The following is a 26,969-nucleotide window of genomic DNA, read 5'->3' on the forward strand; positions in this document are numbered from 1 at the left end:
TGCTCTGCAGAAGCTCGCCAGACCTGGAGCTTTGTGCTCCCTGGGAATAGCTTGCCCCAGAAGAAAGGTTACAGTGGAATTCATCGTCCAGACCCAGACATCTTTGTGGGGAAAGGCAAATTCTATCTAAGGCGTCAGCTGGGCCATTGCTGGGCAAACTGAGACCTAGAGTCCCCCTGCCCCTTAGGATGGATCTTTCTCTCTCCTGTGACGTGAACTTCCCTTTCCTAGATAGCAACCTTGGGAAGAGAGGAGAAGCCAAACCAGTTGGAGAGTATGCAGGGCATTTGAGAAAAGGGGAAGCAGGGTGCCTTTTCAGGGAAGTTGAGCTAAAAATAGAGCACGGCCATTCAACAGTTGCTTGGACACTTCAGACGCTGGGGTCTGTGCCATTGTTCCTTTTCTCTGCATTCCGTGAGTCCCCGGCTCCTTTTCCTCTGTGTTACAAAGGAGCTTGTCTTCGTGCTGCATTGGCTGGGGTGCAGCCCCTTTAATATGCCGAGGGAGCTGGACGAGAGGATCACCGAGGCCTCTCGAAGCTCTCTGAGCCTGTGATGTTATAATAGGTAACCTAAGGCCTGCGCTGCATGGGTAATGAGGCGACAAGCGGGAACTCTTCCTGCTGAAAGGGCAGGGCCCCAGATCCTCTGTCCCTCTGTCCCTAGCTGTCACACACTCAGTGGCACGCTCCTCTCAGAGCCAAGGGTGGAAAGCCGTTGAGGGAGGGGAGTGCAGGCCTTTTACTGGAGAGGGGGTTTCTTGGTGGGGTGAACAGCAGGTCCTGGGGATGCCGAGGGAGAAGAGAAAATGACAGTGTAGTTAATTCTCTAGGTTGGGCTTTCTCAACCTCAACACTTGGGACATTTTGGACAAGGCAGTTCTTGGTTCCGGGGGCAGGGTGGGGAATGTGCATTGTGGGATGTTGAGCGGCATCCCTGACACAGAGGATGCCAGTAGTCCCCAGCCACACCCCTACCCCTGTATGACAACCCAAAATGTCTGCACACATTGCCGAATGTCCCCAGTCAGGAATCTGCTGTAGGTAAAGAGACAGAATTGTTCTCGGATATTTTTGTGTTGCTGGGTTTTGTTCTGGCCCAGCTCCCACCTTAAGCTTTTATAATACCTTTTACTGGACCAATTAGTGTTTGTGATGGTGGGTGGCGATTTAAAATGAAAGAGCCTCACTTTCATGCTCTGGGATTTGGCTCTGAAATAAAGTGAGCTGAGCTCTTCCCCCTTCCCTTTCCTGAGTGTGTGCATAATGAGGCCTTTCTGCTGGGAATGGGATTATGTTTTTTCCCACCTTTTAAAACTTTTTTTTTTCAATATTTCTACCGTGACTAGTATAACAGGTTTTATACTGACAAAAACGTTAAATTTTTAAAAAGGGTTCTCTAATAGAGCACATGTCCCATGTTGAGGTGCTCATGCGTCCTGTGACGACCTTGTTACGCTGCAGATTTGGGAGATCGGGACATGAGATTCTACAAGTCAGATGAGCTTCCAGGTGCTGCCCGCACTGTTGGTTCATAGACTGCACTGTATGTAGTGAGGCTCTAAGAAGGACCAACTCTTGACAATTAAAGCAAAGTTGGCAAATAGGTCCAGCAAGATGACAGAACACTCTGAACGGGGGGCAGCATAAGGCTTTTGGCAATCGGCTCTGCAAGGGGCTGCCCACAGACCTTTCTGTGGGCCGGACGTGATTGTCTGAGCCCGGCTGTAGCCTCGCAGACCGTCAAGCCGCAGGAGGACCAAAGCTTGCAGCCATGTACCTGGCACCGGGTGGAGCAAGTGAACAGGACAGCCTGGGACAGATGGCTGCACCCTCTGAATGGGCACTGGAGGGGCAGGCCAGCTCTAGAAAGGCAGCAGATGAGACCATTTTAGGCTCTGAGCTGTTTGCTGGCTCCCTGGCTTCAGTTTGAGTAGAGAGAGTCACACAGGGGAACCGGCCCCTGGGAACAGCTTTGCTCTAACTTGGTATTTGCTCAGCTTTGCAGGGACAAGAGCAGCCAGGCACCTGCTCTCCTAGCAAGGGACTCTCTCCCAGCATATTGGGCAACATGAGCAGTTGGTGCTGTTCTTGTTACCCCGAAGCCTTTGTTTCCATGCGTGTGCTGGTACCAGGGATAGAGTGGGAGAAGGTACTTGGAACTGTGGGAAGAGAGGAAAATATTTCCAACTGGCGATGCAGGGGAAGGTGGGAGCCCAGGCCACCCACTGTTCTTGTGCCTGGAGTGGGCATTGGATAGCAATCTGCAAGGACAGCAGTGTCTTTCTATTGCTTGTTAAACCAACTAAAAGAATATATGTCATGAAAGTAATAAGTTGTCATCCAAGTAAAAAACCTGAAATGTAAAGAAAAAATTTCAATAACCGTTCATGTTGTTACCCAAATATAATCATTGTGAGGACTCAGACATATTTCTATCCAGTTTTTTTTTCCTTCTGTGTCTGTTTTTTTTTTTAATCTATGTTAAAATTAGTTAACATTCCTATCGCCCTGATGAGGGTGTTAAAAGTAAATTTGTGTTATTCATAAGTTTTCTAATTTTTCAAAATGAGGAGAGTGCCAATCTATGCAAGTCTTTGTGGGAGAACAGAAATCAGTGAGTTCTTAGACTCTCCAGAAGTCTAGAGATCCTAACTAAATCTTAAACCCTAAGTTCACAGGGGATTTGCATTTGAATATCTTTGTGCCAGCTGAATGAAAAGGGACACACACACACACACACACACACACACACAACTATTTTATGTCGGATTTTAGCACTTTTTTTAGGTCTCGCATAGTATCCCTCTAAGAAGGGAAAGCGTAGGCCCCTCTAATTTATAGGTGAGGACAGGAGAATTACAAGGGTTTTAAGACTAATAGGAGGTACTAGTCCAGACCTCATCATCTTTCAACATGTCTTTACAGCAAAAAGTAATAAGATCTGGGATGAGAGAAATGTCCTTGCCTGAGTTAGGCACATAGGCCTCTGTACACTGATTCACTTGTATAGTGCTATGTAACAAATTACCCCAAAACTTTGTGGGATAAAACCACCCCTTTCTTACAGTCTCTAGGTTGGGAATTCAGGCAAGGCACAGTGGAAAGGACATGTCTCTGCTCCATTAGCTGGACCAATTAGCTGGAAAAGACTCAAAATTCTGGTGTGAGGGGAGACCGGAATCATCTGGAAACTTAGCCACTCATATGCCTGGTGCCTGGGCTGGAATCACCTGAAGGCTGAACTCAGCTGGGGCTGTTCACCAGAGCACCTATAGTAGGTGGACTCTCCCTGTGGCATGGTGGCTGGCTTCAGAGAGGTGGGGTTCTAAGAGACCAAGAAGAAACTGCATGGGCTTTCATAACTTAGCTTCAGAAGTCTGACACTACCACTTGTACCACCCTCCCTTGGTTGAAACCTTTGTGAGTCTGCCCAGATTCGTGGAGATGGGACCTAGACTCTACCTCTTAATGGGAGGAAGCAAAGAAATTGTAACCACTTGAAGGCACATAAACTATTTAATTCACACTATGCTGCAGCACTGATTCAATAAAAAAGTTAACTTGAGTTAAAGTTAGCAAAGCCTTATCAAGAACGAGTTCATGCTAAGTAGGGAAATAAAAGATGTGCTGTGTATGTTGTGAAGAGTTAGTGAAAATAATTCTAATCACATTTATTAAACACAGTACGGGAAGTCCAAGCCACAGCAATCAGACAAAAAGAAAAGGCATCCGGGGGGGGGCCTGGATGGTTCAGTCACTGGAGCATGTGACTCTTGATTGTGGCTTGTGAGTTCAAGCCCCACTTTGGTTGTAGAGATTACTTAATAAAATCTTTAAAAAAAGAAAATCCAAATGGGTAAGGAAGAAGCACAATTGTCACTATTTGCAGAACCCTAAAGACCACCAAAAAATTATTAGAATATATAAATTCATTTAGGTTGCAGGAAAGAAAACTAATGTACAGACATCTCTTGAATTTCTGTACAAATTCTATACTAATAATGAAGTAGCAGAAAGAAATTAAAACAGTTCCATTTACAGCTACACAAAGAGCAAGGGGGGAAAAATAAAATAGGAATAAAGTTGGAAAGACCTTACTTGGAAAAATAAAATATTGATTAAAAAATAAAATATTGGTGAAAGAAATTGAAGACATAAACATGAAAGATATACCATGCTTATGAATTGGAAGAATTAATATTGTTAAAATGTCCATTCAATAGCATTTTCCACAGAACTAGAACAAATAATACTAAAACTTGTATGGAACTATGAAAGAAGCTGAAAAGCCAAAGCAATCTTGAGAAAGAACAAAGCTGTAGGTTTCACAGTCCCAGATTTCAAGATATGCTACAAAACTCTAATAATCAAGCTGGTATGGTACTGGCACAAAAAAATAGACACATAGATCAATGGAACAGAGTAGAGATCCCAGAACGAAACCCACATTTATGTGGTCAATTTAGGACAAAGGAGGCAAGAATATATAATGGAGAAAAGACAGTCTTTTCAGTAAATGGTGCTGGGAAAACCGGACCACTTTCTTATACCATACACAAACATCAGCTAAAAGTGCATTAAAGACCTAATGTGAGACCTTAAACCATAAAAATCCTGCAAGAGAACACAGGCAGTAATTTCTTTGACATCAGCCTTAGCAACATTTTTCTAGATTTGTGTCCTCAGGCAAGAGAAACAAAAGCAAAAATAAACTACTGGGAGTACACTAAAATAAGAAGATTTTGCACAGCAAAGGAAACCATCAACAAAGTGAAAAGGCAGCCTACTGAATGGATATTTGCAAATGATATAACTGATAAGGGGTTAATATCCAAAATATGTAGAGAATTTATACTACAACACCAAAAAGATCCAATTTAAAAATGGGCAGAGGAGCTAAATAGACACTTTTCCAAAAAAGACCTACAGATGGCCAACAGACACATGAAAGGATGCTCAGCATCACTAACCATCAGGCAAATGCAAATCTCAACCACAGTGAGAGCGCACCTCACAAGAGTCAGAATGGCTATATCAAAAACACAAGAAATAATGAGTGTTAGCCAGGATGTGGAAGAACAAGGAACCCTCATGCACTTGGTGGGAATATAAATCGGTGCAGCCACTGTGGAAAGTAGATTGGAGGTTCCTCAAGAAATTAAAAATAGAAATACCATATGGGATGCCTCTGTGGCTCAGTTGGTTAAGCGTCTGCCTTCAGCTCAGGTCATGATCCCGGGGTCCTGGGATCGAGCCCTGCATCGGGCTCCCTCCTCAGTGGGGAGTCTGCTTCTCCCTCTCCCTCTGCCTGCTGTTCCCCCTGCTTGTGTGCTCTCTCTTTCTCTCACAAATAAATAAATCTTAGAAATACCACGTGACCCAGTAATTCAACTACTGGGTATTACAGAAAATGAAAACACTAATTGGAAAATACATATGCACCCCTATGTTTGTTGCAGCATTATTTACAGTAGCCAAGATATGGAAGCAATCCTTGTCTACTGATAGATGAACGGATAAAGAAGTAGTATGTACACACACACTCACTCACATACATACATACAATGAAATGTTATTCAGCCATAAAAAAGGATGAGCTCATTTGCAACAACATGGATGGACCTAGATGCTGTTATACTAAGTGAAAGAAGTCACAGAAAGAAAACTACCATGCAGTTTCACTTATATGTGGAATCTAAAAAACAAAAGAAAGAAAGCAGAAACAGCCCCATAAATACAGAGAACAAACTGGTGGTTGCCAGAGGGGAGGGGCTGGGAAATGGGCAAAATAGGGGAAGGGGAGTGGGAGGTGTAGGCTTCCAGTTATGGAATGAGTGAGTCACAGGGATGAAAGGTACAGCCAGGGAATATAGTCATTGGTACTGTAATAGTGTTATATGGTGACAGACGGCAGCTACACTTGTGAGCGCAGTATAATGTATGGAGTTGTTGAATCACTGTTGGTGTACTTAAAATTGATGTATCATTGTCTATTAACTATATCTTAATAGAAAAACAATGAAAATAGTTGAAGTGAACAGAAAAATTGAAGTTAACCTAAAAGCTTGACAGTTGGGTAGTGGTTTAATTTATGAAATATGTGTGTTAGCAATATCATGCAGCCTTTAAAAAGAATGATGTAGCTCTATATGAAGTGACATGGAAATATGTCCATCTATTAAGTGAAAATACTATTTACAGAAAAACATGTATGCAGTGATTCATTAACATTTTAATATAACTTAGACGTATCTGTGAAATTTTAGGAAACCATCTTAAAGGAGCGCCAAACTGTTAGTGGAGGTTTCTAATGAGGACCAGAATATGATTTGGGTGGGTCTTATGTGTGAAGGAAAGGGAACTCACTTGTTACTCTCTGTAGTTCTATGCTATTTAAATTTTATAGTGACTTTAGTATTCCTATCTTACTCTTAGGAATTGCTATGTGAGATTTTAACTTTTTTTTAAGATTTTTAAAGATTTAATTATTTTAGAGAGAGAGAGGTGAGCCAGAGAGCACGAGTGGAAGGGGCAGAGGGAGAGAGAACCTCTAGCAGAGTGCATGCTGAGCGCGAAGCCTGACTCGGGGCTTGATACCATGACCCTGAGATCATGACCTGAGCCAAATCCAAGAGTCAGATGCCCAACCAACTCTGCCACCCAGGCGCTCCGAGATTTTAACTGTTAAAATGTCATAACTTGACTTATTTCCCAAAAGCCAGAGTGCAAGGGGTCCCATGGGCTATCCCTAATGGCCTGCCTCCTAGCGCACAGAGTATGGTGGACTCTTGGTAAACATGTAAGTCCAGAGAGGGAATTGCTTGCTTCCTGGGCCAGCTCTTACACCTTACCTTCCTTGTCTTTTATGATGCGAACCACAGCAGTAAGTGTGCCGCAGGGAGGAACTGCTCTGCTTAGCGTGCATTGTAGATTCCAGAGAGATTTAAGAAAAACTGTCTTCTTGTCGTTGATTAGTTTTGCTTTCTCTTCTCTGTTCATCACCAAAAAGTCTCCTCGATGGCCACACAGTTCCTGAAAGGCATGGTGGTTCCAAGTGACCTTTCCACAGGGCTTTATTAGAAGTTAAGAGTAGACATATTCAGGTTGGGTTGAATCATTTAAGCTTGTATTATCTGTTAAATGAAATTAACTATACTCCTATAATCAAATTGGGGAAATTCAGTAGCATTAGAAAAGATTTACAGCTTTAATAAAATTGAAACTGGTTTATTTCTGAGCTACTCTTCTCGGGTTGGTTTTTTTGAGCATCGCATACTCCTCAAACTAATAGAATAGGGTGGAAGCATGAATATAGACCGAGATCTGTATTTTCAAGGTAGAAGCCCTCTACTTACTTTTTGTCTTGCACACAACCCAATCATACCTTATTTTTTAAACAGTGGTATTATTTAAAATAATACCATCATGAGAGCTGGTAAGACGGACTTAACCAACGCAGTGACTCAGCTGTGTCCTGGCTTGGCAGATGCTTCCTGCCCTTATTGAATTTACCATTGAGTAGGATAGACAGAGACCCAAAATAAGGGATTATGAGAGGATTGGCTTACAATATGGGGCTGGATATTTTGTTTGCCCCTTCCGACCCACCATACTCTGTGCCCTAGGAGGCAGGCCATTATGGATAGCCCATGGGATCCCTTGCGCTCTGGCTTTTGGGAAATAAGTCAGGTTGCTTATTTTCCTTGCTTCCACCTTCCCCAGGCTGTTGGTTAGAGGTGGTGCTGGTTTCCTCTGCTGAAAGACACAACTCCTATCAGATGGCTCTCTTCTGCTGTTGTTGCTCTTAAGTTCTTGGTGCAACTACTTTGTCGTCTTGTCCCTTCAGACCTAAGAGAGGTGATGGCACTTTGCTGTGGCTAGCTCCTGGGGATCTCAAATCCTTGCTAGTTTGCTTTACCTTGTTCATGCCTTTATAAATGGTTGCTTTCATTAAACTTTTTCCTTTTACCCTGTTTGAGTACCATTTCTTTCCTGCCTGTAACCTGAATAATTAGATAATATCCCAGATGAAGAAGTTGAGGCTCAGAGATCAGTGAATCTCAGAACTGGGATTAGAATCCAGTCTGTTTTGTGTCAAAGCCTGATTCGTAAACTCGGTGTTTCACTATTTGCCTATAGTGACTAAGATTCTCATTGTCATCTTGAAATGGAAGAGAGACCTGAGGGAAGTTTGCCACCTGTTAGATGTGACTGTTGTTTGGAGGCTAAACAAGAAACTAGCTCTTACACATTTGAATAAGCAACCTATTTCAACTTCCGTAGTTGAGAGTTTTTTGTTACTTTCTTTTGGAATTGCCATGAAGATAATTTTATCATTCAGGAAAGGGAACAATATCTAAAGCAATGTTCAATTTGCCACTTAATTTTCTAGGCTTGGCTTGGGTTGACTACTGGGTGTTTGCAAACATCTGATCTCATCTTTAAGGACAAAGTTTCAGGACATTTAAAAGAAATGCATAATTGAGTTGAAGGGCATTCCAAAAGAGACATCTAAAAATGTGCTCAGTAATGGCAGCCAAGTTGGAATGAACGTAGAACTTCTTGGGCAGCTATTTTGAAAGAGAAAATATTTATTTCTGTGTGTGATCTCTTGACTCAGAAATACCAGAATTTAATCGTATTACCTGAGTCTTCTCTCACCGCATCCTGACTCTGTATTCATTTACTTGACCTGCAGAGGAATTCTAGGCCAACTAGGAAGACGGTGTTTGAGGGCGTGCCGCTCATTTTTTGCCTTATAACAAGAGTGATCTTTGAGGCAACATAGCCTAATGGTTAAGAGCTGGGCCATTGAGCCAGACTGCGTTGGTGTCAGTATGAGCTCCACAGATGGCTGCTCAATGTCGTGGGGGCTCTGTGCCTTGGTTTCCTTATTTGATAAGTGGAAATAATAGTAGGTATCTTACAGTTTTTGTGAGGATTAAATTAATTATATAAAGGGTTTAGGAGAATGTCTAGCACAACTATAAATGCTAAATAGTAGTTAGCATGTTGGGTTTTTTTGTTTATCTCTGATCATCATCACCATCTTTAGCCTGGACTCCATGGATTCTTCTGCCCTTTGCGTAAATCACATTCCTTCATAGACCTTGTCCATCAAACTTGACTGACCTTCTTGGAAAGATACAGAAATTAACTCCCTATTACTTCCTACTTTTGAAGAGATCGTGTCTAAATCATGGAATAGGAGAGAAGGAACCAAAGGAGAAAGAAGAGATGATGAGCCTAGTGGGAAAGTGAGCATGCTGGGAAGAGAAAGCCTATCTCTAACAGTGTTGTTTTTTGTTGGTTGGTTTGTTTGTTTTCGCAAAGCCAGTACTTGGGATTCAAGCACATGTGTGGGGTGGTTTCTACGGCATCTGTTATTAATAAGCCCGGTACCCTTTGCCATTCAGTCACCTTTCGTGCCTCTGTGTTTTCAGCTTGCAAAATGTTGTTAATATCTGTTACTTCCCTCCCTTCTGGTTAACTTTGGTGGACCTGTTGCAGACAAGCATCCCTCTTGAATCAGACATGCAACAGCTATCAAAGTTAAAGGAATTCTGCTTTAAGAAAACAAGCATGAAAAACCCCGTGTGCCATAAATCAAGAGGACATTCAAAGCCTGAGTGTTGAGTAGGAGTTGCAGCAGGATGGCACATGGGGAATGAAGTTCGAGCCTAGGAGGAGTGGGGAAAGGGCATCCGGCTCGCTCTGTATTAACCCTAGGGATCAGAAAGAGCTGTTCTGCCCATAAAATGGGGAGTTGAAAAACTCCGCCCTCTGGCTAGGGAATTGCCATGGAAAAAAGAGAGGAACCTGCCAAAAACTGGGACCCAAAGCTGCATCGCTCATAGATGAGGCAGTGGAATTCCCACTGGTGTGATCTAAGCCCCTCCATCTCAGATATGATCACAGGGTTGTCTAAAGCCGGTGGGGAAGGTTAAGGGAGCTATAAAAAGGGATTGGGCTATAGAATCCTCATTGATACTCTAGCTACTCTACCTCTCACATTTTCTGCAGGGCATGTTGTATAATTCTCTTCTTCCCATCCTTCCAATTAAAATAAAAATGTATGGTATGATTTATTGTAAGAACTCTTTCTCAACTTCCAATAGCCTGATCTCATTTTCTTAAAGGAAAAGAGTATTGCAGTAAAACTAGGTTATAACATTTATAGTCTTGGTCCTGATACAGACCTATGGATTGACTTATCCCTGTGAATAGCTCCAATAATGCATAAGTGAGTTGTGTGCATGCTGGGTGTGTGGAATGGGGAGGGGGAGGAATGTGAGTCCTTACTCACTCAGAGTAAACTGAACGGATTTTTAGAGCCACAGGACAGGTCTGAGAGCACACCTGGCCACTCGTGCTACCTTCACCTGGGCCGAGAGGTTAAACATTGGGTGTGTGTAACCTGTCTCCTCACTTACTGAGTCACTACTCAGCCAGAACCTCTCCCCCCCTTTTTTTTCTTCCTACGTTTATAATCGTCAAATAATAGGGTAGAGGAATAAAGACCAAATTCATTCTGCTTCGATCTAAAGAGATACATTGAAAGTTTAAATAAACCATGTCCTGGGTGAATTTTTTTCTGGAAGAGGCTGTACAATGGGAATGCCACAGTTTATAATGAGAAAATAGATTCAAGTTAATAATATCCAGAGTTTTAAATCATCATTATAGAACCTCATTTCAATATAAGAGTTATCTGGGGCGCCTGGGTGGCTCAGTCGGTTAAGCGTCTGCCTTCGGCTCAGGTCATGATCCCAGGGTCCTGGGATCGAGTCCCACATTGGTCTCCCTGCTCTGCGGGGAGCCTGCTTCTCCCTCTCCCTCTGCCTCTCCCCCTGCTTCTGCTCTTTCTCTCTCTACTTCAAATAAATAAATAAAATCTTTAAAAAATATATAACAGTTATCTGACCATAAAATGGATGGGAGCAGAGGTTATGGTAGATGTATAAATCTTAAAGTTAAATGTTGTCCCCTTGCATATATACAGAGAGACAGAGCTGTGTATGGAAGAGCATGGATTCTGCTCTTGGAAGGATAAAGATAATTCATAACAGATATGCTCGCGCCAAGAACTTATTTAGAACCAAAGAGCTTTTGGGTTATATGCTGGGGTGTGTAGAGAATGAGCTTGCTTAGTTTTATCTACCAAATTGGAGTACATCTACCTTCCAAGAGTTTTGAATAACTTGAATGAAGAACAGACTTGGAGCATCCAACATCAAACAGCCCATCTCTGAAAAAAGATGTATAAAAACAGATGGAATGAGCTATCATCCCACTTATGGGATAAGTGGGTCAAGTGCCTCGAACGGGATGCTTCCCAGGAACGACCCGTCCCTGCTGGTTGTGCATCTCGGCTGCCCGCACATGCGCAGCCAAGTGTAAGCTAAGTTGAGTCAGCACCGAGACCTGTACGCAGTGAAACCCCTGGCGGGCGGTGCGCCGGTCCGTGCAGCCCGCACCGTACACTTGACACGGCTGCTTGCCATGCCAGCCTTACCGAGTGCGGAGGTGGGGACTCCTGTCTTAAACACTGCACCACAGATGAGCTGGGGACTAGAATGCCCAGTGGCTGATTGCTAAAAGTGAGACTGAAACGAGACAACTCGTGCTTATTGGCCCTGAAGCTGTGCCCGGGCCACTTCTCTTCATAACCCCTTTTTTCCGTGAGTTCCGTCTCTTCTGCACTGAGGGCGATTTTTTTAATAAGAAAAGTCATGAATACGCGGTTTGGGGGAACCTAGAAGTGTGCGGAGGTTGAGAGAGGGCCGAGAAAGGCAGATTTGCATCTCCTGAAGGCGATGGGCCAGTAAGTCCGGGCGGGTGCTAGACTCCTTCCCACGTGTCAGCCTCACTGATCTCAGGCAAGTGATTCAGTGGTTCCAAGTCTCTGTTTCCACATCTGTATAATGTCACAGGATCACTGTGGGCTCAGTGCAGCAAAACTAGTGCCAGGAGAATCTGCCATGTGAGCACTGGTCGGGGGGGTGGCGGTGGAAGGGGGGATGTGAAGGAGCCAAAGCCTCACCAGCTGCTCCCCCCAGCCCCTCTCCTGGTTCCTCTCCTCACTTAGTCCTGTAGCCCTGCTTCTCCACGCTGTCAGTCACAGCTGCCTTTATTTTCTTTCTGGACCTCTTTCTGCCCTTCATCATCTTCTAGATAGCTCTTACTCTTTCCAGCATGACCGCGGGTGGGGAGGGGGGAATGCTGGGTTGGGGGAAGGTCTGGAGCTGCCCAAGACCTGGGCAGAGGAATCCACCTCAGGGCAGAAACCCGTGTAGTGCAGCCCGCGGCTCTCTGACCAGGGGACACCGCAGGATGGAAGTGGATGGTGGACCCGGAGAGGGACTGGGGAGCCTGGATTTTGAAGAGCAGATCCAAGACTTTTGGTTTAATCTCCATCCCCACCTCCCATGGATGCAATGCTGAATATGTGCCAAGGGAAAGCAAATCCTTGTTGACTGAATACTGGTGAACTGGCAAAATAAGGAACTTGGCTTGAGTATTTAATAGTAATTACAGTAATTTTATGTCACTGCCTTAACAACTGAGGCCCAATGAACTCTGTATGATTCCCTTGCAATTATGTGTGTTATTAGATGTGCCAGGTTAGCTTTGTTGAAAGAGCTTTTTATCGATAGAGTGAAACTCTGCCCTGCTCTTGGAGTATGAGCTATCATGTGGTGCCATCAAACAACTGTTCTCCTTTCAACTACACTGCTTAGAAGCAGCAGTAAAGTGTCCTGGATAGTGTCCCTGTTCCTCTCAAGAAATGCAGAGACCTTTGCGAGAGTGGGGAGGGGCAGAGCGGAGACTATGAAGGCTAGGAGTGGGGCAGAAGGGGCAGGAGACAAAGCACAAGACTGCATCTTGAGTGCGTGTGCACTTCACTCATTTTTCTTCATTGACTTCTCTACCTGTGTTTCCCCACCAAACTTTCTCTCCTCTTTTTCAAACCCGACTTCAAACACTTGTAATCTAGAAAACTGGCCCTGATTAATCCCATTGCTGAATAATCTTTGCTCTTCCCCTTGGCTTTTCTGTTCTCTGTCCTGTAACTAATTTGTCCTTTTTCCAAAGGAACTTTCCAGCATGTCTCCGGCATTAAATAGGCGTTCTGTTAGATCGTAAACTCTGAGGGGCACAGAGTCCTTTCTCCCACCCCACTCCATCCCTTCTCTCTACCCCTGCTGTGCACTGAAACTATTTAGCCGTTAGTTAGAGACTTTGCCACATACCAAAAGAAACATATTCTTTTGTTGTATTTATTGGATTTTATTACAAGGCGTTTGGAAGGCATTTTAGGACTCTGCATCTCCATTAATTCTCTGTCAGCATTTTGCACCTAGTGGACCAATAGTAAGTTTCCATCCTCACTGGGCTTCATCATCATGGACACTTGCGCTGCACAAATGCTAGCAAGGTTCTCATGTCTGGAGTAGAAACAGCGACTTAATTCTGCAATTGTATTCAAATCCTCTAAGGAGCTGGTGGCTGACACACGCTTTGGCTGTCTCCTCTGATGTGCAGTAAACATGTGGTGTAGTTTATGTACAGTACTGTCGTCCAGTCCCCAGCCAAGAAAGAACTGCCGGAGGGAGATCAGTTATTAATTTAAGTCTGAAGCAGAAGAGCATGAATTCCATTTTACATGGTTGCTGTTCTGGCTGTTGTATAAAGCTTTTCAGTCTTGGACCAAAGAAGCATAAGATCTTGAAAACCTTGGTGTCGTTCATCGTGCTCATAGAATATCCACTTTTCTAAACTTGGGACCTTGTACTGAGTGTTAGAACAAAAAGCACACAACAAGCCAAAACCAAAATATTTTCAGCTTTGCTGCCCAAGTGGGGTAAATTCTTTCCCACAAGAGGGCCGTTCCCAGCGTATTTTATACCCTTCTCGAGAAGTTTACAAAATTAGGGTTTGTATACATTCTCTGCAGCCTGCACACTTGACGTTAGCTTCACCCACCCTTGCCAACTCAACTCCTTTCCAACACCAGCCATTCCACTTCCTACTACTGCTCCCTGTACTGTTGACATAAAAGAGTAAAAATATGTTTGCTCTAAGAGAATAGGGTACTTCCAAAAGTTTGATAAAAACTAAACACGAGCCAAGAGTTGGTTTTAAATACAAACCAGGTCTGTCATCTAGCTCTGGGACCTTGAGCAAAGCATTTAAACCATTTTACTCTTAGACAAGGGGAAGTAATTTATACTTGTCCATTTATCTGTTAGGGCTGTTGCCATCGTAGGAGACAATTTTTGTGGTAACACTTTATGAATGTATAGGCCTTCTCTGAAACAAAAGAGCCCGACTTACTTGGTTTAAGTCCTGCTGTTTGATATTGGTACCGTATGTGGTATAACATGATTTCTCACAAGTCTGGTCTCCCACCAACCCTCAATGTGTGAAATGATGGTGATTTCATGTCCTCCTCAAAAACTGAGAAACTTCTTGATCATGATAGCTAGCCTAACTTGCATTAGCCAACAATCCAGTTGAAATGTATTCTTGATCCATGACCGTATTGTCAAAATATCTCCATTTGCATGGTATGATCCATTTAAGAGCTGAGTTTTGGCATAGTTAAAAAATTGACGGTCCTGAATCATGTGTTAATTCACACTCACTAACAAACAGCATATGCTTGCATTAATACTGCCCTTATGTTCTACATCCTAGCCTTCTAATTGAGTCTGTTATATTAAACTTGTCTTCTAAATATACGTTGAGATTGGAAGGTAGCCCCTTAGTATATTGCTAGAACAGTGGAATGCTTCCACTTTTCTTCTCTTTAATTAAATAAACTTACGTTCATGTAAAGTGGCATATCAGGGGACTTTCTGGTGCTGAGCCATTTCTACCTCCACCATCTGAAGTCATAAAATGAGTTGGCTGCTCCTTGTGGGCTTCCTTTTTCTTCCCCTGTACGATGCTCTGCTTCATTCTGTTTGTTGCCAAATTCTGCCTTCACAAAGCATCGCGCTACGTTTTTCTTTCTTCTCCCTGATTCAGACTTGTGAGGTTTCATGTCACACAGGTGTGTTGGAGCCTTCTCTTCATTCTTCAGATGAGGTCCCCTTCCATTCATTCCATTTCGTTTTGGTCTTAACCCCACCTGTTCTCTCCCATCAGCTTGTCTCACCCAAGCATTTAGGCATGGAAGGCCTTGAGACAGAATATCATGGCCTTTGTCGTCTTCCTCTCTGCTGTCTTTGAACTTCCGTGATCTTTTTTCCTCATTAAGCTGATTAATAATCGTTGCACATTTTCAATTGTCTGATCCTTCTCTGGAAGTTCAAATGGAGCAATTAGGGCATGGAAGGCATGCTTCACAATGGAACTGGATTTTTTTTTTATTAAGATTTTATTTATTTGAGAGAGCGAGAGAGTGCATGTGCAAGTGCGAGTTGGGTGAGGGGCAGAGGGAGAAACAGGTTCCCCGCTGAACAAGGAGCCCAATGTGGGGCACGATCCCAGGACCCTGGGATCATGACCCAAGCCGAAGGCAGAGGCTAATCAACTGAGCCACCCAGGCGTCCCTGGCTGTGACTTTCTAGACACAAGGAAAATGTGTATGATTCAAAAAGTTAAAAGACCCCAGAGACTCCTTTAAAAAACAAGGGCTTTAACATTTACTATTTCCTTTTAGGCATTTTTTTTCCCCTCAATTACAGTGCATGTAATAACATAACCTTACATAATTAGTACGGATATATACCCATTACATATATATGTTGAGTATGTGTATACATGTGTGGAATTCAAATTTTGCTTTCTTCAATTTATGTAATTTCAAATACATTCAGTTTGCAAGTTATATGGAGATACGCACTAAAGCCATTGAGTGAGGGGAAAATTAAGTATAATCAATTATCCTTGAAAAACTAGCTGATTATCTGTTGTCTTTATTATGCATATCTATAAAATTAATATTTTATAACTTATTTAATAATTGGTTATATTACAATTTAACTGTAAAATAATTTTAAATGTATGTGATTTTTTAAAGTATTCATACAGCAGTTTCATGGGGTTGGTAGCATTATTCCCATTGTACAGATGATAAAACTGAGTGTCTAGTATACTGATCTATAACTGAACATGGCAGTATTACGGGCGTATTTAACCCCAAATCTGCTTCCCTTTCCACTCAGCCACACATCTTCATCACATGTTTTTGTCAGCGCAGTCAGAAATTCAGCTTTTGGGGGGAAAGAGGAGTAGAGTAAAGGAGGGCCCCTGAGGGAAAAAAATGTTTAATTTTCTCAAATGTGTTCTCAGTATTTATTGATCATATAACTTTGCTTATGATGTGAGGTATCACGTAAGCACATTAAGTACTTATGTTGACATTTTTGTTTTTATTTTGCCTTTGTTACTATCCCTGTGTTCCTGGTAAGTGTAACTTGGCGATGCTGAATATTACCTTAATATTTTTTTTCCTTTGTTGAACTACATTTGGGATGACAGCATCTCTGAGAAATAAGCCTCTCATTTTACTTTCTATACTTTTTCAAGATAGCATTAATTTATATGGTTTGCAGTAGGAAAAACAAAGTCACACAAATCTATCTGCTAGTTAGTAACAACACCCTCCGAAAAGCTTAATCATCGCTGGGCCGGTCATCAAACACATGCAGGGAGGCAGTGATATTGTGGTAGAGTAGAAAGATCAGAACTTTGGAATCCGGGTTGTTTGGAATCCCAATTCTGCCATTTACCGGTCTTTGTGATCCTTGGATTACCTAAACCTGAATTACCTAACCTCCCTGAGTTTATTTCCCACTAGAGAAGTAAAGATGGAAATTCCTATCTTAAGTGGGGGGGTGCAGGGACTAAGAGATAATGTATATAAAATACCTGGCACATAGTAAATGCTCATTAAGTGTTAATCTCTTCCCTCTGCTAGGTTTCATGCATGCATTACAAAGAGCTCACACTGATTAGAGAAATAAGACCTATACCCTTGGGTGACTGGGTGGCTCAGTCGGTTAAGCATCTGCCTTCGGCTCAAGTCATGATCCCAGAATCCTGGGATTGAGTCCCGAGTTGGGCTCCCTGCTCTGCAGGGAGTCTGCTTCTCCCTTTGCCTCTCCTCCCACTTCTTCTCTCAAACTTTCTCTCTCTCTCAACTAAATAAATAAAATCTTAAAAAAAAAAATATGCCCATGAAACATGCAGGAAAGACACCCTACTCAAAACCAAGAGGTTGTTTTGTTTTCTTGAACTAGTTGCGATTGCTTATTTTCTCCTAATAGTTGAAGAAAAATTAGACTAAGACTCAGTAGTCTATTGTCTTCTAAGGCTCGAACAGCTTTGTAGAAATCTCTGATATTCTGGTTTACTTGGGGTAGTTTTTCAGAGGATAGGGACAGAGTGTTAGCAGTGACTTGCTACTCCCTGAGAACAGCCCAGGGAACTGTCATTATATAACCTGCTAAGTCTGTTCAACAATAGTAAAATATCCTAATTCCCCTGAGGTATTCAAGTTACAGTAAGGGGCACCTGGGCAGCTCAGTCAGTTAAGTGTTGGACTCTTAGTTTCAGCTGGGGTCATGAACTTGGGATGCTGGGGTCAAGCCCCACGTGGGGCTCTGCCCTCAGCATGGGGTTTGCTTGGGGTTCTCTGTCTCCCTCTGCCACTCCTACCTGCTCATGCACGCTTGCTCTGTCTCTTTCTCTCTAAAAATAGATTTTAAAAAATCTTTAAAAAAATAATCTGTGTCCTTATCTATAGAGAACAGGGAGAATAATTTTAGGACCGGTTCTACATGATTTGGAACATTTTGCACTGACCATCTTAAGCATAAACTGTTCATACTCAAGTAGAGATGACTTGAATTCCTTTCTCTTTTAAAAATAGTGGAAGCTCATCCAGACGAAAGGTTTTACAATTCCTTCTGTAATTTTAACTGTTGGAGCTACAATTTTTAAATTGGTCTTGGAAACTTGACAGTCCTTTCTTCTTACTGAGATCTGTGTAAGGATGATGGAGTGTGTAGGAGCAGGCAGTGAACAAATGGAATTTTACTTGTGCCTACTTGGAAGCAAAAGAAGTGCTTTTTGCTCCTCAAATATTTTTTGAAACAATAAATAATAAATCCCAAATCTAGCAATCATTGCCTTTAGTTCTTCCCTCAAATGGAGCAAAGTCCTAGATCCTTCCTATCCCAGTCTGCGGGGTGGACCTTAATAATCTCTCTATGGCCTGCTTTGAATTTCTAGACTATAAAAAGTGCGACATTCTTCAGGGGCGCCTGGGTGGCTCAGTCATTAAGCGTCTGCCTTTGGCTCAGGCCACGATCCCAGGGTCCTGGGATCGAGCCCCATGTTGGGCTCCCTGCTCCGCAGGAAGCCTGCTTCTCCCTCTCCCACTTCCCCTGCTTGTGTTCCCTCTCTCGCTGTGTCTCTCCCTGTCAAATAAGCAAGTAAAATCTTTTTTAAAAAAAAGTGTGACATTTTTCAGATTTGCACAGTGGACCAAAATGAATTTTATTCTCTGTGGAGATGTAGACATGAGGTTCTGTCCTGAAAAGGTGTCCTAGGTTTTGAGATTCAGAGTTGGTAGAAACTGATGGCATTTTAGATGCTCAAGCAAGATCACATTCTTGTGGGAAACATGTTTGGAACCTTTTGTTTCAAAGTGGGATCAGAGAACACTCTTTCGTAGGTATGTCTGAAAGCAATGTATGTCAAAAGCATACTTGCAGAAGAGGATTAACCATTTTCACAAAGCCTGAGATATTTTGTTCTTTTTCTTGAGTAAATATGACAAAGAAGTTTCCTAAGTCTTCTGGGCCTTAATAACCTCACTGGAAAAAGGAGATGGGTGGCCGGAAACTCGAACTCTTATAAGTAACTTGTGTAGTTTTGGGCGGTTACCTTCTTTCCTCACCTAGGAAATTTTCCTTCCAATGCTGAGCTTGAAGATTTAGGGCTTTGCCTTATTAAAGGAAGCAACCACAGTGTCTTATAACCCTGTCTAACCGGAATATCCTCTGAAGTTGTGTGTTGCTGTACAACTTTGGAGAGTTCTTAGAAATGTGTGATGGAAAGAAGTTCCAGGAAAAGTGTGGAGGGCAGGCATTAAAGTTCATCTTCCGTTAGGATCTGGACAGTATGGCTGTGTTACCATTAGGGCATTGGACTTGGTAGGACTAAACCTGTAAAGGACACAGCATCTCTGCTTGTGAGCACAAAGCTGAGCACACCACTTAGCAGCTTTTACTGAGCACTACTATTTACCTGGCACTTGGTAGGGGTGGATGAGGTAGGAGCCCCTGTACTCAGTGTCCCATAATTTTAGTCACTTGATAAAACTTCAAATGTTTTTAACACGTCATGGCACGCTGTATCATTGTTAAAAATTCTTTAGAGTACCTGAGAATATGCATTGGGTTGCATATAACTTCAACCTCAGTTTTGTATATTTTTCAAAAGAAGACTCAGATTAGGGAAGTTGGATCATGTCTAGATCAAGTAGCTGGGAAATGCTTCAGGAAGCTGGTGTGAAGCCAGAATATATCATGCGTCAAGTTTATTGAGTGTTTCGCCTTAGTGGAAATTTTGGACTGGGGGTTCTCTCATCTTTATATTCCACCCCTGTGCCTTGCTCATTTTAGGGTCTTGGAATCAATTCTCTTCCTTCTAGTTCCTTCCTTGGGGTATCTGTCTCTGGTAGCCATTGTTTAAGTCCCCAATATGGGGAGATAACCACTTCGCTATGCTCTGCTGGCTAAAAGCTGATCACAAATGTTATAAGCTGGTTCAATACACATTTGAATTGAATTACATATTCAGGACTGAAGATTTCCAGGGCTCCTTAAAGAAATTTTGAGTCACCCAGAATCATAATGTGTGTACCAGTCAGAATGGCTAAAATTAACAAGTCAGGAAACGACAGAAGTTGGCGGGGATGCGGAGAAAGGGGAACCCTCCTACACTGTTGGTGGGAATGCAAGCTGGTGCAGCCGCTCTGGAAAGCAGTATGGAGGTTCCTCAAAAAGTTGAAAATAGAGCTACCCCATGACCCAGCAATTGCACTACTGGGTATTTACCCCAAAGATACAAATGTAGGGATCCAAAGGGGTACGTGCACCCCGATGTTTATAGCAGCAATGCCCACAATAGCGAAACTGTGGAAAGAGCCAAGATGTCCATCGACAGATGAATGGATAAAGAAGGAGTGGTATATATACACAATGGAATATTATGCAGCCATCAAAAGGAATGAGATCTTGCCATTTGCAACGACGTGGATGGAACTGGAGGGTGTTATGCTGAGCGAAATAAGTCAATCAGAGAAAGACATGTATCATATGACCTCACTGATATGAGGAATTCTTAATCTCAGGAAACAAACTGAGGGTTGCTGGAGTGGTGGGGGGGTGGGAGGGACGGGGTAGCTGGGTGATAGACATTGGGGAGGGTATGTGCTATGGTGAGCGCTGTGAATTGTGCAAGACTGCTGAATCACAGATCTGTACCTCTGAAACAAATAATGCAACATATGTTAAGAAAAAGAAAAGAAGAAGATAGCAGGAGGGGGAGAATGAAGGGGAGTAAATCGGAGGGGGAGACGAACCATGAGAGACGATGGACTCTGAAAAACAAACAGGGCTCTAGAGGGGAGGGGGCTGGGGGGATGGGTTAGCCTGGTGATGGGTATTAAAGAGGGCACGTTCTGCTTGGAGCACTGGGTGTTATGCACAAACAATGAATCATGGAACACTACATCAAAAACTAATGATGTAATGTGTGGTGATTAACATAACAATAAAAAATTTAAAGTAAAAGAAATCATAATGTGTGTATAAAATGCTAAACTCTAGTATGGTACTATGAATTGATGCTTTATACCATATTTTAACCTGCTTTTCCTTAAAGCAACATGTTTTAAATACTACCATTTCATCAAATAGAGATTCCTAGTCCTGGTGTTTGTGATTCTTGCTGACCCATCCTCCATTGGAGGGAGTGTATCCCTACCTATCTAAGCATCCTGCAATTATGTCACACTTTGAGTTGTTTAACTATAATAAAAACTTGCTGAGGGACTTCCTGTGTCATGCTTTGTATCTGCCCATAGAACAGACTGGCACAAAGCAGCCCCTCAAATATTTGTCGAACAAGTGAATGAGTTTGAATACCAAGGAGATGGTGGCTTTGGTGTCTGTGCGTGTGAAGGAGCAAGTAGAGTAGCGGAAATTAAGTGACCAGGCAAACTCCTTAATGAATGAGGTAGGTCTTCAGGCTGTTTTCATATTGGATTTTATGGGCGTTCTTTGGAAAATGCACTCCTTAAGTTTCCTTCCATCGCTAAGAGTTTTACTCAAAACCTTCTCTACCAATGCTTGTTCTGCTCCTTACACCTCTGAATAAGCCCTCTCATGTGATTTCCCTAGAATGTTAGCACTTTAAAGTACCATCTTTTAGCCAGCGTCCGCTAATGTTACAAAAGGCATTTTGTGAGTTGCTTATAGTTCTGGAAGCTGCTTTTTACAATGTCCTCGTGCCTCTTAGGGTTCGAGGCAGCAAGTAAAGGTGAACTTCAGAGGAAATCACAGTTAGTCAAGCTGCCTTAACATAAAAGTGGTTATGAGGGCCCTTGGGTTTGGTGGTGACAAACACCTGTCCTGGTTCGCTCTGATTTAGCAGCGGCGGGGCCTGGGGCAATGAGCAGCGGCTGCAGAGCTGAGGGATCTGGGCTCCAGCCCTGGCTGTGCCAGTGACCCAGGGAGTATCTGCGTGCCATCCCTTGCCCTCGCAGGACCCGTTTCCTAATTTGTAAGAAGGAGATAATGTCTGTCATTCAGGGGGATGATGAGGACCACACAGTAACAGGGGAGAGTGCTTAAGTCGTGCTGAAGTGGATGATTTTATCAGTTCCGTGATGGCTTTTTAAATGGCAGGGTGATTATCCATGCCAGGGGTTCTTATCAGAAATTGCTACTTAGTCAACATTGAATAATGCAGAAAAAGTAGCAGTCATCCTATCTTGCCTTCTGCTGTGATTCAGACATTCTCACACTCCGAGCCTTAGCATATGCTTTGACCATAGGTCATGAAGGCAGGAAGGTGAGGCTGAAGTGGATGTGATGGGGAGGGCAGTAGCCAGATAGGTGGTCCCGAGGGCCAGGTCAGAAGGGAAGGAAGGTGTAAGCAGGCAAATCAAACTACCCACATAGATACTTTAGAGCCCTCGTATTCACCATTCCTCATAAGAGATGATTTGTTTGTCACATATTCTTATGGAGCACGTAGCCTGTGCAGGATAGTGAGCCAGAAACGTTGAGGACACAAATTTGCCTTCTAGGAGTTTACTATTAAATGAAGCAGTATAGGAGGTGCCAGGAGAGAGCACATTTTGAGTGGGAGCAAACAGGGAAGACAGGGAAGGAAGTGATTGTTGAGTTGAGCCATCAAGATGGGCAGAATTCTATCAGCTGTGGCCAATATGTTGGAAACTGCCATTTAAAGCTTTGTGGGGTGTGTATGTGTGTGTTAATTCAAACATTTAGTCAAATCTTCCCTTTGGATGGGGTGAAGTCATAGTTAGAGAGCTTCTCAGCAGCTCTCCTGGACTGGTGGGTTCTTGCGTGGCTTGTGCAGGGAGTTGGGGGTTGAGGCCTAGGAACCGAGTGCTGTTAAGATTTCTGGTTCCTCCTGGGTCGGTTGATTGAGGTGGGAGGAAGTAGCAGCCAAAAAGGAAGGTGGCAGTGAGAGTGGCTCCTTTAGAAAGTGACTCCTGTACTCCTACTTAAAAGTTGGGGAGGGTAGGACAATCATGTGGATTCATACTAGGAGTTTTATATTGTTTTCAAGCTTTAATGTGTCTGAAGTTACTATAAAATGAAGTGTCCTGTCAGAAATAGGAGACCATCTTTAGACTAAAATTAGAACAAGAAACTAGAAATCATGTGGTGTCTTGGGGATGAAGTGTTAGGAACAGTGGAAATAGAAGAATAGGTGAGGAAATGTGGACATGCCAGTTACCTTCTGAGAAAACTCAAGATAAGAAAAGCATAATTTGCAAAATATCTTCATTTACGGGATGATGCTGAGCTCACTTCATGAAGGTAATTTTTCAGCACAGGGCTGTGTGTTCTCTGTCTTCAGGGAACCATGATAAATGTGGGGGGGGCATGTAGATGAATCAAGAGTCCTTTCCCGTACAGAACCCCATCTTGTAGAGGGAGATGTGACTGAGCTTCTGTGATGAATGATGTAATAGAAAGGTGAACAAAGTGCTGAGGAAATTAGGTATATCCTCACTTGGAGATCCACAGAATTTTTTTTTGAGAAGATGTCACACACAGAAGGTGGAAGAATGGCTTTCCAGGCAGAGAGAAAGTGGAGTGCAGAAGCACTCGAACCTAAAATGCTGTGGTGTGGTGCTGGAATATAGCGCTCTCTGGAAGAAGTGACTGGAATGCAGGCTGCTTGTAGGGCAGGAGTAGGAAAGTCTGCTTGAGCTTTGTTCTGGAAGAAATGAGGACCCATCACAGGTTTTGCGAGGGAGAATAACATCTGCAGGACTGTGTGTTTGAAAGATGCTCTGGTGGTAGTGAGGAGAACGAGTGGAGGAGGGGTGCCTTGAGGCTATTTGAGGGCGGTTGCAAGAGTCCAGGGGCGAGGGGCGCCTGGGTGGCTCAGTCGTTAAGCGTCTGCCTTCGGCTCAGGTCATGATCATGATCCCAGGGTCCTGGGATCGAGCCCCGCGTCGGGCTCCCTGCTCAGCGGGAAGCCTGCTTCTCCCTCTCCCACTCCCCCTGCGTGTGTTCCCTCTCTCGCTGTGTCTCTCTCTGTCCAATAAAAAAGAAGAGTCCAGGGGAGAGACAGCGAAGACCTGGGATCTTGAGGTGGGGGTGCAGAGGAGGTGGTTCCAGAGCTTGGTACTTCTCCTAAACTCGAAATCTCTCTTTCAAAGTTCATATCAGATTGAGTTTATTAAGAAAAAGAAGATGCTTTTGACAAACACAAATCTTCATTGACCCTTATTGATACTGTTGGTCCAGGATGAGGTTTCCCTGTTTCGAGGAATGGAGCCATACCGGGAAGTTGAGAGTGGTAGGAAGGGGGGATGGGGTAAGGGTAGTGAGATGTGTGGAGACACCTGCTTCTCTGGCCCAGTTTGGTTATAGCCAAGCCTGTTCTGGTGCTCTTCCACATCTCCCCTTTCTCTTCTGCTGGTTCCTTTTCTTCCTCATCTATAAAAAGAGACATTTTCCTAAGTTCTTCCATACTGGTTTTTTTTTTTTTCCCCTATCCTATCCACACATTTCTAGCCCTAATGTTTCTACTTTTCACTTGTGCAAATGACTTCAAACCTGTTTGCTCTTGTAAAGTGGGACAAATTACCTGCCTCATATTGTCATGAGACTTACGTGAGACAGTTCGTAAGAAACACGGCCTAAGGGCTTGAAACAAACTAAGCACTTGGTAAATAAGCATCTAGCATGTTTTTATATGCTTATGGAATTCTGCCATATTTTATATTGATGTAGAATTAAACCCTTCTTTTTTGAGTTCTTTAAGGGTTCTGGTATTCTTTTTAGATCTTAAGCATTTAGCATTGTACTTGCTCCAGTAAGAGTTCAAAATTTGGTCTTCCTTCCTTTTGTTTGCCACGATGATATTTTGGACTCATCAGTAGGGCACGGGACTGGCCTTTCTTAGGGATGGACGGATGCTTGGAACCAGGGGTGTCGTTTATGAAATTGCTGATTGGAACTCGTGGCTGCGGAAGAAAAGAGCATACTGACATTCCTGCCCCATGTGACCATATCCCTGCTACACACATATCTTGTGTTCATTAGAGGAACAATGTAACAAACTGGAAACCAAATTGATTTTATAGTTATCATAATTAAAGTTCAGGATTGAAGAAGGAAAAGGAATTCCTTGTTATGAGAAAGGAATGTTGTCATGAAAACTGACGGCTAAGAGTTGGCTGATGTGACAGGTGAGCGCCTGCTCTTGAGACTCTGGGCAGAGGAAATGCACTCAGGAAATGGGGAGGCCATGTTCTCTATAGAAAAGCAAAGCTGAATTGTGGAAGTTTATAAACTAGGTTTGTGTTGGAATAGAGTGTGGGCTTGAAAACTTCTCACTTGATGGCTCCTTTGTTTTGTTCTTTTGGATGCCTGTTGACCAGGAAGGTTAGTCTCACAAAGGCCAAGAAATATGTGAAGGAGGAATCTCAGAGTTTGGCATCTATAAAATAGGGTTTGCATTGGATGAGAAGCTTTAATTCCCTTTAGGAGTGGGAAAACACATGTCCTTGTAGATTATTTGTTAAACCTCAGAATTTCCAGGAAGGTCCGAGCTGAGCCACTGGGCCAATTCTACAAGCTTGTTAAGGAAAGTTGTTGCAAGTGGACCGTGCTCGAATTGATTTGAGACTGTCTAAATTCTACGGCATCATGTCTATGAACTACGACTGTTCTCATTCTATGTAGTAATTTTAACCCATACTGCATTTTTTTTTTTTTGCTAGCAATGACATATTGTAATAACGCAAAGGCAAATCTTTCTATGCCTGATGTTTCAATACCCCTGTCTTTCAGGGTCCAATGTTGAATTGCATGAGTTTTTTTTTCTAGTTGTTGTCTCAGGTGTTTATTTGATGAATCCTGCCCTTAGGAGTAATGTGACACTCTCCTCTATTTTTAGCTATCGTGGATGATGAAAGGCTCTCTGCAGAGGAGATGGATGAGAGGAGACGGCAGAACATTGCTTATGAATATCTGTGCCACCTAGAGGAAGCCAAAAGGTAAGATCCCAACACAGTCTACTTGCGCACCTTCTCTTAGATGCTCTTTGGGGTCCTATGCTTTTAACAACTCATTTGCAGTCTTGTTGGTAGCAGTGTAGCAGGAGAAGAACCACCTGTTTTTTCTGGTAAATGGTCAGGCTAATTGAGAGAAATTTGCTGCCACAACCAGGGTCAAGGCACTAGGGAAGCAGCTAGGCCTTCTTCCTCAGATTCTCCCAGGAAATCTCTGGCCAAAGAGCAGATTTTTTTCAAATTCCTCATCTCACTGGTCTGGATGTGGGAGAGCAGCAAAGACAGTGATTCAGCAATTCTATATGTTACGCAGGGCTCAACGCAATAAGTATACTTTAATCATGTTCACCCAGAGCGTCCTCAGATATTTTTCTCACCCCCACCCCAATAATTATAAATGCCCTATAGGATGGTATCATTTGGGACTGAAGTCCATCGGTCACTAGGTTAGAGAGTAGGTTTATGACTGCAATCTCCATTTTAACCCATGGGTGTGTGACCACTTTAGGATATGTTGTCTCTAAAATCATATTGACTCTTGAAGACTTTTTAGATTATAAGTAAATGTTGGTTTCTCTGAGGAGAAAGTGAAGATAAACTAATTTGTACTTAGGACTTAGGGCTCTGTGTCAGAGGAATTGGAAGGACTTTGTCCTGTGCTGGGTGAATACTGCTACAGTGCTCATATGCCATGAGTTACATTCTCATTTAGTGCTTCCTGCTGTGATTGAACAACAGTATTGTTCCATGGACAGATTATATGTTCCAGCTTTCTTAAGTATGTAGAAAATATTTAGGTAATGGTCATTGGTATTAATTATCTCTAATCACTGATAAATAGCTATCTACAGAGCTAGAAGAATGAAGTTTTTTTTAAATTATGTTCAGTTAGCCAACGTAGAGCAGTACATCATTAGTTTTTTTGTTTTTGTTTTTTCTTTTTATTAACATATAATGTATTATTTGTTTCAGGGGTACAGGTCTATGATTCATCAGTCTTACACAGCACACTTACACTTACCATAGCACATACCTTCCCCAGTGTACATCATTAGTTTTTGATGCAGTGTTCAACAATTCATTAGTTGCAAAGAATGAGGTTTTAAATCAGTGTTGTGTAGAAGAACATTCAGTGACACATGAGCTAATTTGGCCTCA

General features: G+C 42.8%; 1 protein-coding gene across 3 annotated transcripts in view; it reads left to right on the forward strand.

Annotated features, from left to right (window-relative positions):
* IQGAP2 (IQ motif containing GTPase activating protein 2) overlaps nucleotides 1-26,969 on the forward strand; it is a 289,377-nt gene that overhangs the window by 19,777 nt on the left and 242,631 nt on the right. For all 3 annotated transcript variants that reach the window (XM_027604836.2, XM_027604841.2, XM_027604837.2), the window contains exon 2: nucleotides 25,697-25,796. In XM_027604836.2, coding sequence (XP_027460637.1) covers nucleotides 25,697-25,796 — 100 coding nt within the window. The remainder of the gene's footprint in view (nucleotides 1-25,696; nucleotides 25,797-26,969) is intronic.

The sequence above is a fragment of the Zalophus californianus genome, chromosome 5, assembly GCF_009762305.2.
Source record: "Zalophus californianus isolate mZalCal1 chromosome 5, mZalCal1.pri.v2, whole genome shotgun sequence".
In the NCBI taxonomy this organism is placed as follows: Eukaryota; Metazoa; Chordata; class Mammalia; order Carnivora; family Otariidae; genus Zalophus; species Zalophus californianus.